Source organism: Podarcis erhardii (genome assembly GCF_964252035.2).
Source record: "Podarcis erhardii genome assembly, chromosome: 14".
NCBI classification, from domain to species: Eukaryota; Metazoa; Chordata; class Lepidosauria; order Squamata; family Lacertidae; genus Podarcis; species Podarcis erhardii.
In genome coordinates this window covers 20,033,721-20,049,518 of record NC_138503.1, presented here as the reverse complement: position 1 = coordinate 20,049,518, position 15,798 = coordinate 20,033,721, and the positions used below count along the sequence as shown (strand labels likewise).

The 15,798-nt window shown below is 42.7% G+C and overlaps 1 protein-coding gene across 2 annotated transcripts in view; it reads right to left on the bottom strand.

The window, feature by feature from the left end:
* Positions 1–2,114: 2,114 nt before the first annotated feature.
* Positions 2,115–15,798, bottom strand: part of NTRK3 (neurotrophic receptor tyrosine kinase 3) — a 406,873-nt gene continuing 393,189 nt past the window's right edge. For both annotated transcript variants that reach the window (XM_081838856.1, XM_081838857.1), the window contains 2 exons: positions 5,902–6,060; positions 2,115–2,799 (listed from right to left, as the gene is read on the bottom strand). In XM_081838856.1, the coding sequence (XP_081694982.1) occupies positions 2,614–2,799; positions 5,902–6,060 (345 nt within the window). In that variant the 3' untranslated portion in view covers positions 2,115–2,613. The remainder of the gene's footprint in view (positions 2,800–5,901; positions 6,061–15,798) is intronic.

Sequence of the window (15,798 nt, the reverse complement as noted above, 5' to 3'; positions counted from 1 at the left end):
ATTACAAATCTGTATCATTTACACTCTTTTGTATCTGCTTTGAACATAAGCAGCCATCCTATACTGAGACAGACCTTTTGTCTATGAACCTCAATACTGTCTACACTGATGGACAGTGGAACTCCAGGATTTCCTGCAAGAATGTCCCCGATTCTATCTGGAGATGCAAGTGATTGAATCTGGGACCTCCTGCATGCAAAACAAAAGCTCTACCACTGAAATTTGCTCAATGGTGGCTCAGAGACCTGCTGACATATCATGCTTCCCTCCTCCTCTTGGCAAGGGCTTCTGCACAGCATGCAATGTCCGCGTCCTGATTAGATAGGAAAGATATCAACCAGAAAGGTTTGATGCCTCAAAGACTGTGTGGTTGGGATTTGAACATAGGAACATAAGGAACTGCTTGATTCTGAGTTTGCATAGCATCGATGCATCTAGCAAAGTGTTGTCTGCTCTGACCAGAAGCAACTTTGCAGGATTTCAGACATGGGTTTCTCCCAGATCTACCTGGAGATGTCCAGAACTGAATCAGGGACCTTTTGTATGCAAACCATGCTCTGCCACTGATCTATGGTCTTTCCCCTTGACAGAATGTGGGGTGTTCAGAGAGTGCCCTCTTGGCAATCCTTCACTGCCTAGCCCAGGGCTCATTAAGATGCAAGGCAAGCCACCATGGCTGTTCACTGAACCTCCTCCTTCCCAAAGGACCTTCCTTCCTATCTCTCCCCAAACCTCCCAACAAACTGCCTGTGGAGCTACTCTTCAGCTCACAGCAGCTCAAAAGCAAATGCCTCTATCCTTTTCCAGGGGGCCGACAACATCAGAATCATGTCAACTGGAAGGGAAAGCTAGAAAGGACAAGTGGCACTGATGCATACCCTACTGCCACACAGCCCCCAAACCCACCCCTGCCACCCACCCCAGCATGCAGAAATATAAGAGACAACAAACTGAAGCAATAGTTGGAAGGGAGAGGAGATAAGCAGGATGGGGTGGAAGGAGAGGGGAGAGGTAGCAACCAACTGATCTAGGATAAGTATTCCCTTGGCTCCTCCAATCAGTATTTCAGCCAGATTCCAAAGAAGAAACTTATCCTTCACTGCAGTTAAGACATAAAAGAGAGACATAATAGAGTAACCCACAGTGGACCTCAACATTGGCTGGGGGAGATCTGGATTCAACTTTGTGCTTCACCATGAACTCACTGTGTGGTCTTCAGGCAAGTATCTCTCTGTCATCTTTGTTGGCCTTAGGTCTCCAACGTATCCAAAACAGGGATAGACATTACCTACCACAATAGGATCGAAGGGAGGATTGCAAAGTATTCTGTACACGGAAATGTGCAATATAAATTAGCATGAAGGGCAATAAGGAAATGGACAGATTTGGGCCTGTGTGCGTGTGTGTACACATATATATAGGTATATCTGAATGGCTGGGCTGCTCTTCCTTTTCCTCAGACTTCCTCCACTGAGATCATGGCTTCCAAGCCACCCTGTTTGGAACCGACGGCTACATTGAGGTTATGGTGGTGAATGCTGGATCTGTGTTGACACACAGAAGCTTATTCCAGTGGTGGGTTCCAGGGGGTTGTGCTGAGGCTGTCCTCTCCCCATATGCCTTTTCCCTAGATGGTTCTCGCAGACGACTGTTCGGGACCTTGGCAACATTCCTAGGACTCTGGTTCATTCACTATTATTTTTATATATGTATAAAAAACTGAAACCGGTAAATAAGGGGAGCAGGAATACTACATCCATTCTTGTTTCCTTGTGGTCTAGTGGCTATTTTCTGTTTCTGGTTTGTTTGTTTTTTTACCCGTAGGTGATGAAATCCTTTCGAACTGTAAATGTTCCAATAACGAAAAACAAAACTGTATAGAGTCTACACATGTGAAAGAATCAGCAAACTGGGGCTTGTTTGGAACAGCATCTTACCCCAAATGCTGGAAGTAGAAGTCGGGGCTGGGTGGGGGGCAATACGAAGGTGGTTGGGGGTCAGTAAAAGGAAGTTCTTCCAGGGGGCATCACCCTGGATCAGAGCCCAGTCTTTGCCAGTTCTGCACCAGGGGACGGAGCCCGCAAAGTGCAGCTACAGATCAGGCACAGTCTCGCCAGTTTTTAATTTAATTTAAATTTTTTTTTGGTGGGATTATCTCTTAGCGTTCCCAAGTGGGTTGAACTCCACCCAGCAACTGGAACCAAAAGAGCGCAGTAGGATTCACAGTTCCACACCTTGAGTTAAAAGATCCTGTTTTCCCTTTTTCTTTTTTGATCCTTTTTAATACTGTAGGTTCTTTTTCCTCCCTCGCTCTCTCCTTTTTTTCTTATAACGCCTTACATTTTCCTGTAATGGCAGCTTCTGGTGGGAGGTGAATATATCTTTCTCTCTATATATATTATCTCTAGATATATATATATGTAAGCCAAGCTGCTTTACAGGTGGGTTGTCAGGACCTTTCTGTTTGAAGTTGTAATTGTCTTTTTATTTGTTCAGTGTTGTACGTGTAGCAGGCACTTGAGTTTATATGAATATGTTGGCTTGAGGTCAAGGGAGAGGTAGGGAGGGGGAGAAGAAGGGCAGAGCAACGGTGTTGGAGGAAAGGGACCGCTGCTAGCCAAGGATGTCCAGGTAGATTGGTGTGGCTTTGCCCAGGGCGTGAAGGATCTTGTAGATTTCCTTGATGTTCAGCCGCTGCTGAGGTTCCCTCTGCCAGCAGCCCAGCATGATGTCGTAAACCTCCTTGGGGCAGACTCGAGGACGCTCCAAGACTCGGCCTTGGGTGATGCACTCGATGACCTGCAATGCATAACAGAAAAGTCACATACACCCTGAACCATCTTTTTAAAGTTTACCCACCTGGGATGAGCATGTGTGTGATTTAATCATTTTACAATTATTAACAACAATAAACAAAACTGCTCTGGGATTCTTATTATTTTTTACTTTGAATCATAATATTCTGCAAAAAATGACAATGGTTCTTCTGAAATAAACTTAAAACCTCAGTGTCTTAAGGTCAGGTCCACTTGCCCCTCCAGATGTGTTTCTGCTAACTTTAGGGAGAATTCTTTGAATGTGGGCTACTGCTGGATTTTAACCTTGGTTTGACTAGCTCATATTGTAATATCTGGCTTTCCCGTACACTGGAAGGGTTGTAGGGTACAAGGAACACACTGGCATAGAGGATTTAACTACATGCACAAGTTCTGTAAGTTCAGGCTTTAACAGGAATTAGCATTATTATTGGCAAACGTGTCATTTTGGACCCTAAGTTACATCTTTTATATGCTTTTGATGGTGCTAATGCCAAACCTATTTGCCAAAATTAATTTTATATCTGCTAGTTGTTGATCATTACATAATAGCTCAAGGATGGAAGAGCACTTTTTGTTACTCTTTGGACTTATCATTTTAAAAAGTAAAGTTTATTGTCATCGCTGAAAAACTGACCCGTAAGATACATGCTGCCAGGGGCACTGTGGACCCCTCAGAATTTGAATCTGCTTGGGGGGCTATCTCATGGATAGCACATTCCTACCAAACATGGTTTTATCAGGCATCATTTATGAATACTTGCCATATCTTCTATAAATGTGAAACTTGTATCCCGCCAGGTAATAAATGTAATGCTGTTCATTCTTTTTTTAGCTTCATTTTTTTATCGTGTATTTTTATTCTCCTTGCCTTTATGACTGTTTTTATGAAGCATTTTAGTTTGCTGCTTTGTTTATTTTAAAAAAAGAAAGGAAAACCTGCTCGAGTTAGCTTTTGTGGGAGGTAAGTATTCTCTTGACAATATTGTACAGGGGCCACCTGTTTCTCCAGAATTTATTCCTATATTCTCTTGCCATTCTTGCTCCTAGGTAAGATAACTGGAGTGGGGGTGGGATTTGCCAGGCAGCTGTTATTACTGGTTGCCCCCTCTCCCTTGTCTGAAGCTCATAAGCAGCATTGCAGTGGCATCCCAATGACCTGACGTGCACTGCCAATAGCAGCAGATCTCAAACAATGCACTGAAGGCAGCCAAAGCCAGCGAGGGTGGTCCCCAGAGCTTATTGCTTCTGAATAGTAATGGGCACTGCCACACATCCAAACAGATAGTTATCATTCCAATGTTTGCATATAAATAACAAAAAGAGTAGAGAGATTAAGAAACTCTGTGGAACTGAAAGGGAAGAGAGAGGGGTGATAAAAACATGACAGGCAAACAAAGCTATGTCGTCACAAAGCCAAGAGTGGTGGTGGCTACAGGGAGAGGTGTCTGTCAATGTGATGGCTCCAGCCCTGCTGTTTGATAGCAGGTACAAGGTTCCAGTGAAATTTCACCTTCCATGAAATGTGAAGTAACCACGCTTAGCTACTTATACTGAATCAGGCCATTGGTCCATCTATCTCAGTATTATCTACAGTAGTTGGCAGTGACTTGCCAGGGTTTCAAGCCAAAGTTTCTCCCCTCCACCCTACACACAGACTTACTTGGAGATGCTAGAGATTGAACCTGATAGAGGCATGTGATTATGGAGGCCAATGCTTATTGCCCCAACACAGGAAGCTGCCTTATTCCAAGTCAGACCATTGGTCCACATAGTTTCATATTGTCCACACTGACTGGCAGCAACAGATTTCCAAGGTTTCAGCCAGGAGACATTCCCTATCTGAGGATGCTGGGGACTGATCCTGGAACTTCCTACAAGCAAAACAGATGCTGTATCACTAAGCTATGGTCCTTCCCCAAACACAAGAACATAGGAAACTGCCTTATATTGAGCCAGATTATTAGTCCATCTAACTCAGTACTGTGTACACTGGCTGGCAGCAGCTCTCCAGGGTTCTGGGCATTGTTCTCTCCTAACCTCACCAGGAGATGTCAGGGACTGCGCCAAGGGACCTTCTGTATGTAAAGGAGATGCTTTTCCATGGAGCTACTGTTCTTCTAACATTCTAAGCTATGTCCCTACCCACAAGATCTGTAGGTCTTTCAAGAGCATCCATCACAAACTTCAAAAGCAAACCTTGAGAATATTCTGAGTTGTTTCCAAATGACAAAATTACATCATTTCTTCCCTCAGCTGCTCCTAAGACCAGCTTTTCTGGAAACAGGATTGGATATTCCTCCTGCCAAACTCACACATCAAACCTAGGCCAAGTGTTTCCCACAAATGCATGGTGTGTGTGTGTTGTGCATGATATGTTAAATGACAGTAACAGGCAGCACTGAGAGCATAGAAGGACCTGCATTAGGCATAGAAATAAACACCTTCAATTATTCTCTGTCTACAAATTAAGGAATGTTTACCTGGAAAGCAGAAAATGCACACACACCCTTTTTTTTTAAAGGCAGAGCTGAAAATCTAATAGGTACACAGAAGGACAAATATGAGCAAATTTCCATCCCTCACACCTCAGTCAATTTTGCATCTCACACCACATGAGTCGCATCTCCTGCTAAGCCTTACAAGATATTTCTGCAGATACCTCTAAATGTAGTCTAGCAGTTCTCTCTTAACAGGTTTTTCTCTTCTTCCATAATTCCCTACAAGGTTATTTTATTTTTCTGCGGTTCTAACTGGAAGGATGCTGAAACCCAGGACTATGGAGGGTGGAATTGGGAAACTTGCTTGCTTGCCACCTGCTCAACTGCTGCATAGATTTCCTACAATTTTCATTGGTCTCTGCCTATCCAAGCTTTTGGATAGTGGATTGCGGCCTTGTATCCCTTGGCTGTTTCAATGCCTCTGGACCAGCTGGTAGAGCATGAGACTCTTAATCTCAGGATTGTGAGTTCAAGCCCTATACTAGGCAAAAGCTTCCTGCAATTGATATTATCTACCCTTGCCGTGCCAGGAGATTGTTTCTGCGTGTGTGTCCCACACCCACCCACTGCCACATGCCCAATACCTCTGTGTTTGACAGCTGGAACCATGGCTGCTTCCCGTATGTGAAGATTTCCCAGAGGATCACCCCAAAACTCCAGACGTCACTCTCTGTCGTGAATTTGCGGTACATGATGCTCTCAGGAGGCATCCAACGGATGGGGAGCATGGTATGTCCTCCAACCTGCATGATGGAGCACAAGACACAACAAGACTTTGGTTATTAGAACTGTAAGAGAACAGACCATAGTCAAGTTCAGCTTTGGGATCATTGAATGCTATATACACACATACACAAATTGAACACTAGTAACTCTGGGAGAATGTCTCAGCTACAGTCTTTCTTTCCAAGATGCTAGCTAATTACAGCAAGGGAGGTTTTGAAAATATCCTGGGTAGAGATGGGAGAGGTCTCCCCAAATTGTCTTGGATTAAACGTGGAAATATACTAGATAGAAAAGTGGATGATTTTGGACAGGGATCAGCAACCTTTTTCAGCCGTGGGCCGGTCCACCATCCCTCAGACTTTGTGGGGGGCCAGACTATATTTTGAAAAAATAATAATGAATGAATTCCTATGCCCCACAAATAACCCAGAGATGCATTTTAAATAAAAGCACACATTCTACTCGTGTAAAAACACCAGGCAGGCCCCACAAATAACCCAGAGTTGCATTTTAAATAAAAGGACACATTCTACCCATCTAAAAACACACTGGAAGAGTGGCAGATGCAATTGATGGACTATATGGAACTGGCTGAAATGATGGGCAGAATCCGAGATTTGGGAGAAGAAACAATGGAAGAGGACTGGAAAAAATTTAAGGACTATTTACAAAAACATTATAAGTTGTATGAATGTTAAGAACCTGCATGATTTGGAAACTCTAGCTCCCGCAACTAGACTGAGAAAACAGAAGACTAAGTTATAAGTAAGAAAAAGCTGAAATTTAAGTATAAATATTTTGAAAGATATAAATAAGGTATGAAACAAGGTAATAATTTGCTGATATGTTTTATTGTAAAGAACGCAGGGTGAGGGAGATGTGGGGAAGTCCAGTTAGTAATGTTAAAATGTATTTGAAAGTTGGATTATATCTTTTTCTTTTTCTGTTTTTTTTTTCTTTCTTTCGTTTGTTCCTTTTCTGTCTTTTCTTTCTTAAGTTTCTATAGTTCTGATTTTGTAAATTGAAAATGCAATAAAAATTCTATATAAAAAAATAAAAATAAAACCACACTGATTCCCAGACCGTACAAGGGCCGGATTGAGAAGGCAATTGGGCTGGCCCTGGCCCCCGGGCCTTAGGTTGCCTACCCCTGATCTTGGATCATTTTCCCCAAGCTAACACAGAAAACGACCCACTTCTATACCTTTTAAATCTCCACCTATTCAGTGTAAAGGAGGATCATTGTTCTATTATACTGAACAGGCGGAGAAATGAAAAGGCTACAGGGTGAAAATGTGAGAAGGAGGTATCTCTACTCTTGGCTTTTGCCCTTGCAGCCTTGCAATTCTGAAGGCCTAGAAATAAGCCCTGAGGCCTGGATCCGGCCCAGTCACCTTTTAAATCCGGCTCGCAGACAGTCCGGTAATCAGCGTGTATATACATGAGTAGAATGTGCCCTTTTATTTAAAATGCTCCTCTGGGTTATTTGTGGGGCCTGCCTGGTGTTTTTACATGAGCAGAATGTGTGCTTTTATTTAAAATGCATCTCTGGATTATTTGTGGGGCATAGGAATTCGTTCATATTCCCCCCCCCAAAAAAAATATAGTCTGCCCCCCCCCACAAGGTCTGAGGGACAGTGGACTGGCCCCCTGCTGAAAAGGTTTGCTGACACCTGGCCTAGAAACTTGTGTGAACTCTTAACATATATTAATAACACTCAGATTCTGTGGAATCTTAACAACACGTTCTGCACCTTTCCCTTCTAGTGCTTCCACTGATTCTTGGCATGGATGCAGCTTGATGACGAGACATAGAAATCTGAAAAGGCATTTGGATTTCCTGCTTTAAATTACTTACTTTTTAAAGCACGAGCCGATTTTCCTATTATGCCTATTATGGCTATTTTTGCGCTAGGCTTTTCTCTTTTGGCTTGCTCTCTCTTTATAAAGTCTATAAAATGGCATCAATCCACTTGAAGTCATGGTATGCGCACACGAGTAACTTGCAGCTGCAGTCTTTGGAAGACGAGCCGGCCCTTACATATACTATGGTAATGGGAGCATAACAAGTGAGATTAAAAGACTCGTTGTGCTTCTGAAGCACTGATGTTTGCCCAGCTCTTGAAACATCTGCATCATGGCTCCAGCCCTCTTGGGGATTGCAGTGGGGGGGGGGGGAATAGTTCTGGGACCAGTTTCCTCTCTCTTTTTTAAAAGTTATTTCTGTGCACCAGGTGGATGCATAAAAGCAGAGGGGGAAATAGCCTGGATTTATGTGTACAAAATGAGCAAAGTCTAGGAAAGATTTTGAAGGCCTGCCCTTGGGATTCAAAGAGAGGTTGCAGAATAGCATGGGCTGAACTAAGGAAGGCCCTGTCTCAAATTCCTTATTTGAAAATAGGGATGTAAAGAGGCATCATTTTCCTCCCAGCCCTTTATTCATGCCACACAGCACTGTTTCTATTCTGCTACAGTTAGGTCTTTTGCCAAAAAATGGCCTTATTCATCCTGTGATGAAATTACAAAACTTTCATAATTAATTAAATTCCATCCGATTCATTTAATGGAAAGGAAACACAATGCAAATGAGAGGGCTGGGACTTAATCAAGTCTGTATCATTTACAGCAGCAAATACTGGTTGTATTTGCTGGGTTAATTTTCATTCGCAGCATCAAAAGTGAATATCAGCAAATTTTGCCCCCATTTCTCTTTCTGTCGGAATATTCCAACATCCTTGTTAGAGAACAACATTTCCCCACCTGGCCAACAGGAAAAGAAGAATCTGATCAGTACTCTTTTTTTGGTCAAGCCTAAGCTATGTCCATAGAGCAGGACCTCTGAAGTTCTGAGTATTAAACTGAGATTTACAGTTAATTGATGAATAGACTACTTAAGACCCCTGGCTTATCAACTGCTATGGACTAAATGACAACTCCTGAAGGAAACATCTGAGTAAACAGAAAGAAGCTGAACCATTCACAGCTATGTATTGTAGTCGCTACTGGTCTGTGCTACAGAGTTTGGGCTCTGCTGCTAAGCTATACAATTAACAAGAGCTGGGAAGTGATTTATATAATGCGCTTCCTTTTTAAAAAGAGGAAAATAAGCACTGAATATTGGATGGGTTTAGCACTTTGGCTGATTAATTTCATAAGGGGACTATTATGCAATCTAAATGTGCACCATGCAACACTTCTCTTATAGTGCATCACATTCTGCATAGTCATGAGTTACCCTTAATGTTTTGGATTATGTTTACAGATGAATCACAAGGACATCAAAATCATTTGAAATGGAATTTGTGCATTCTGCACTTTCTTTAATAGAACTCATAAGCCATGCAGAGGCAATATTAATTCTGGGGATAATCAAACACATGGAAGAGGAATCGTGTAAGCTAGCCCTGATCCCCAATGCCACACATCAGCCAGGTCATCTGCAGAGAATTGTGGAAGTGAAGACCTACAAGCTTACCATTTATTAGGGGTGGGCAATTCTGTCTGTTTCAGTTTCTCTCCCTTTCTCATTTTCCCCAGGCTTAAATTTAGTTCTCCATCATTTCCACATCAGTGTACGATAATTTTCAATAATTTTCTTATTGGTTTTCATAACAAAATATAACTAGACAACTAAACATAATCACACACACATACATATAAATTTTGCCAGCTGCCAGGTCTTTTATCCTATCCATGTCTTTATAATACCCATTGCTCTTTCAGTTTCTCTGTCTCCTATGTTATTTCAGCAGGGCTGCATGGAACCATCCTTCCATTGCAATGTCATCCTCTCGAACTAGTATACTTTTTTTTATAAAAGTACTCATGACAATTCATCAGCATGTTCCTGTTTTTCTTCTTCTAATATACATGTTATTTTCATGGGTGCCTTGGCAGAAAGGCAGAATATAAAAGCAATAAATAAACAAAACAAATACATGCATTTCATGAATGCAAATCACTTTCCCCCGATGGAATGCCTTCTTTTGTATATATATTTTCACTAATATATACATTTGCATGCACATCCAGCCTACTATATGCAGGTTTGTAGACATTACTTGGCTGGAGAACTGCACTGCAGAAATGTAGGTAAGGGCAAATTTTGAAGGATGGTAGTGCAATGACAAACCTAGACAGCATCTTAAAAAGTAGAGACATCACCTTGCCAACAAAGGTCCATATAGTAAAAGCTACGGTTTTCCCAGTAGTGATGTACGGAAGTGAGAGCTGGACCATAAAGAAGGCTGATCGCCAAAGAATTGATGCTTTTGAATTATGGTGCTGGAGGAGACTCTTGAGAGTCCCATGGACTGCAAGAAGATCAAACCTATCCATTCTGAAGGAAATCAGCCCTGAGTGCTCACTGGAAGGACAGATTCTGAAGCTGATCATATACTTTGGCCACCTCATGAGAAGAGAAGACTCCCTGGAAAAGACCCTGATGTTGGGAAAGATGGAGGGCACAAAGAGAAGGGGACGACAGAGGATGAGATGGTTGGACAGTGTTCTCGAAGCTACCAGCATGAGTTTGACCAAACTGTGGGAGGCAGTGGAAGACAGGAGTTCCTGGCGTGCTCTGGTCCATGGGGTCACGAAGAGTCGGACACGACTAAACGACTAAACAACAACAACAAAACAGTGTTTCAAGCCACATATAATTTTGGAAAGTGTTGGCTTTTCCAGTGCAAACTGAATCAAATTTGTCCTGCATCCTTACTGCCTTCATTCAGGGAAATCCCAGGACTGAAAGTGGGATGGAATGATTCATAGAAAGTCATTCATAAATAGAAATGAATAAATAAATACAAATGTAAAATGTTTGGGTTCCATTTTTCACTCACTCGAGAACCATCCCACATCTTTCAAAACTTCTCTCCCCTTCTCCCACTTCAGTAAATGGGAGAACCAGACTGGGAGACTTGTGAAATCCAGGAGTGGGGCCAACAGAGCTGACCCCACTTCTACCTCTGTATAGTTAATCAGCAATTATCCTTGGCCTCAAGGGTATCTGCACAGGGCTTTCAAAGTAGGTTTATATCATACTTCTTTAAAGACATGGTTGTTTCCGGTTGGGAAATTAGTCACCGTTTTGAGAAAGGTAGAAGTGATTCATTGGGACACATGAAATTAATCAAGTTGCAGTGAGTTATGTGCAAGTAATGAATCAAGATCATGGCATTCCTGCTGGAAGATAAACAGAATAGCATTGTGGGAACCAGCAATGGGAAATGACAGCAACAAAGCAGGGATGAGAAACAGTTATCCAGCAGGAACTGTGACATCCACCGATGAGGCAAGTTTTGTTAACAGTGTACAGAATTACACCAGGAAAAAAAGAAACCAGAACACATGGGTCAGAGGGTGGAGTCTGAAACAAGGAGCCTTATATCTACTCATAAAGGCTCTCCATGAGATTTAGAACCCTTGCAAAACCAGAGTCCTGAGTAGGAAACCCTGATTCACCTTGTGATGCCTTGTTAATACAGTGGTACCTCTGGTTAAGAACTTAATTCGTTCTGGAGGTCTGTTCTTAACCTGAAACTGCTCTTAACCTGAAGCACCACTTTAGCTAATGGGGCCTCCCACTGCCGCTGTGCTGCCGCTGCACGATTTCTGTTCTCATCCTGAAGCAAAGTTCTTAACCCGAGGTACTATTTCTGGGTTAGCAGAGTCTGTAACCTGAAGCATCTGTAACCTGAAGTGTCTGTAACCCGGGGTACCACTGTAGAGTCCTCCAACTCAGGAATGTGAGAACCTTCCCTGAATCACCCTGAATCACCTAACAATTCAGGGTACACACAGACAACCCACATCCCAACAAATACCCATACCCATATCACCTACAGATATTAAGAGGGGGATGACAAATTGGGGCATTTCTGCTGCATCTAGTATAACACAGACAGGGAGCAGCTATTTATTTAAAGAAACTCAATTTATCGAGATTAGCAGTGCCTGTTTGAATACAGCTGATCGATATGTTGTAACAAAAGGAGAACATCAAGGGATGAAACTGAGAATGGGTTGGCTATATACTCAATACAGAGCAAAAGATTATTATTTTTGTTAGAGCCTTGCAAACATTGTAATAGATTTTGATGCAAGGGAAATTATTTTAGGAGGTGATATGAATACGGTCATAGATAATACACCAGACTGAACTGGAAGAAATAGAAAACCACGAAAATTATTGAACACATAATTTAAGAAAGGAATAAGATATTCGCAGCTTTGAGAGATATGGAGATGCCAGCGTTTAGAAGTGTGTGTGTGTGTAGGGGAAAGACTATCCATTTTCCTTCAGTGCAAGAAACAATAATTCTAGAGATAAGTATGTTTGAGTAACTGCGTAAATCAAGTCATTTGCATACTTACAAAAAACCTACATGTGGTTAAGAAAGAACACTGGTAATATAGACCTCCATAAAGTCTACATAAATGTGGTGTACTGTAAGGAAATAATACATTGCTGTTTTAGGGCAATAAGGTTTACATTACAATCTTATACATGTCGGATAGAAGTAAATCCCAATAGTAATGTGACAGAGGGAAAGGATCCTATTTCCTTTCATACAGTTATTCCCATCAGAGGGAGGTACTTGAATACGGCCTTAGAGGTGCAGTTTTTAATCCCAATGAATCATCAAAGGATCATATAATTGTAGAGTTGGAAGAGACTCTGAGGGTCATCTAGTCCAACCCGCTGCAATGTAAGAATCACAACTATAGCATGCATGACACGTGGTCATCCAACCTCTGCTTAAAACTTCCAAGGAGAGTGCACCACCTTCTGAGAGAATCTGTTCTACTGTTCAACAGCTCTCAGGAACAGTTCTTCCTGATTTTCAGTCAGGATCTATTTTCTTGTAACTTGAATCCATTCGTTCGGGTCTTACCCTCCCAAGCAGAAAAAAACAAGCTTGCTCCAGCTTCCACATGGTAACCCTTTAGATATTTGAAGATGGCTCTCCTATCTCCTCTAAGTCTGAGTAAGCCTCAGGAAGAACTGCATTATTGCTGTATGGAATGACATTTTTGCACAACAGAACAACAAAAGTGGGACAATCCCCACTTCTCCCCCACCTGAAACATTTGTATAAAACGTTACAGGATTTCAGTATTAATTTCTGGGGCATGCACCGGTTGGAAACTAAGCAGCATGTCTTCCCTGGAAACTTTTGCAGGTGCAAACAGTATTGATTGCATATAACTGCCCCAGTACCATCACGTGCACAAATCATCCTGAATGCATAATGAGGAAGGAGTTTTGAGGGGACCCTAGTGAGTTCATAGCAGGTGTGAGATTTGGAGCAGGGAATTCCTGACCTCAGTCTCTTACCTGCTATGCCAAGCCAGCTCCAGAAAGTAAAGCTCAGAATTACAAAGAGGACCTTTCTTCCCCCCCCAAAAAAACTGCTTGGCTAAGGCAGGCAACCTGCTGGCAATCAATGTGAGCTGGATGTTATAGGAGCTGTGGCCAAGGAGGAAGATAAATCCGCTTGTCCTGGCTGAAATACATTTGGAGCACCGGAGGATTCCTTCAAGAACAGCATAATCCGCTGAGCACAAATTTCCATGCCGGCATGCAGCACCTGGAGTCACCAGGAGCAGCATGCATTGCCAAAGGCACTGGAATAAAACTGTGCAGAGCTTAACAAGCCTCAGTATGAAAACAGCCTTTGTTTTTCCCTCTTTTGTAGAGGAATTTACATTTCACGTCCTTGGCTCTAGAGAGAATCATTATGTATTTTCTGTACATGGGAAGCTGAGCATTCACACTAGTCAATCAATCAATCTGGAGTATGTTGAGAGGGAGAGGGAGAAGCCGCAGGTTCTTGCGGTAACAGGGATGGGAGAGGATGAGGAGTGGGGACCAGAATGCAAAATGACTGGGAAATGATATTTGTTCTTTAACGACGCCATGCCATGCTCAACTTATCTTGCTGGTATTCAAATTAGCACCAGGGCCATGTCAAAAAACCTGTCCTGCAATTTCTCAAAGGGTTTCCTCTTCTGCGAAAGAGGCTTCCATTTTTCTGCCTCATTCTCAGGGCAGTCAAGGATTCCTTTAGAATTTCAGTGGGTGTGTGTTTAGACTAAGTTTCTCATTATATGGCTGCCAAGGGTGGTGTTAATCTGGTGATCCAACCAACATCAGTGTCAAATCTTTGCCAATACACTGACAATTAGGTAAATAATTCAAAGATTAGAAATTGGATATGAAGGGCATAGGTACTAATAAGTAGCATAGACAAAACAGCCCAATCAAAGTAAATAACATAATTGCTAACTCCCTCCAGGCCACTGCTAATCCAGTGATCCAAGCAATATTAGTGCACACCACGCCAAATCCTGGCCTTCTTACTACTGTATATCATTCATTGGCCTGATTCAGCTTCCTGTGTTTAAATACTTTATTTTTAATCATAAGCCCTCTCGAAGACTTCATGGTCGAATTTCAGTAAGAACATAATAAGAACTTGCTGGATCAGGTCAATGACCCAATGGCCAACCAGATGCTTCTGGGAAACCCACAAGTAGAAGAAGAAGAAGAAGAGTTTGGATTTGATATCCCGCCTTTCACTCCCCTTAAGGAGTCTCAAAGCGGCTAACATTCTCCTTTCCCTTCCTCCCCCACAACAAACACTCTGTGAGGTAAGTGGGGCTGAAAGACTTCAAAGAAGTGTGACTAGCCCAAGGTCACCCAGCAGCTGCATGTGGAGGAGCGGAGACTCGAACCCGGTTCCCCAGATTACAAGACTACCGCTCTTAACCACTACACCACACTGGCTCTCGTAGGATTTGAGCACAAGATCACTCTTCCCTCCTGTGGTTTTCCAGTAATTGGTGTTCAGAAGTGCTACAGTGTCTGATTGTGGAGGCAGAGCATAGCAATCCTAACTAGTAAAGGTAAAGATAAAGGGACCCCTGACCATTAGGTCCAGTCGCGGACGACTCTGGGGTTGCGGCGCTCATCTCGCTTTATTGGCCGAGGGAGCCGGCATACAGCTTCCGGGTCATGTGGCCAGCATGACTAAGCCGCTTCTGGCAATGAGAGCAGCGCACGAAACACTGTTTACCTTCCTGTTGAAGCGGTACCTATTTATCTACTTGCACTTGGACATGCTTTCGAACTGCTAGGTTGGCGGGAGCAGGGACCGAGCAATGGGAGCTCACCCCGTTGCGGGGATTTGAACCGCTGATCTTCTGATCGGCAAGTCCTAGGCTCTGTGGTTTAACCCGCAGCGCCACCCGCGTCCTTATCCTAGCTAGTAGCCATCAATATCTCTAACCTCCATGAATTTGTCCTATCCTCTCTGAAAGCCATTCAAGTTGTTGGTCATCACTGCCTCCTGTGGGAGGTTGTTTGAATAACTTTCTTTTCCTTCTTGAATCCACTAATGATCAACTTCATTGGATGTGCATGAGTTCTAGTTTTATGAGAGAGGGAGGAAAGATTTCCCCCATCTGCTTTTTTGGTTCCATGCCTAATTCTATAAGCTTCCACCATGTCACCTCTTACTCACCTTTCTCTAATAAGGTCCCAAATAAAAAGCATTTGAAAAATATTTGAAACATCTTTGAAATAAGGCAGACACTGGCCTCTTAGGCCACTGGATTCCACCTGAGCTGGCGACCCTCCATTTGACTGCGGCACAGAATAAAGTAGAGCACCAGTTCCTTTCACAAATTGCCACCTGGGGCTCAGCAGCACACATAGCTCTTATGAATTCCTCCTCTTTGTTTAAAAA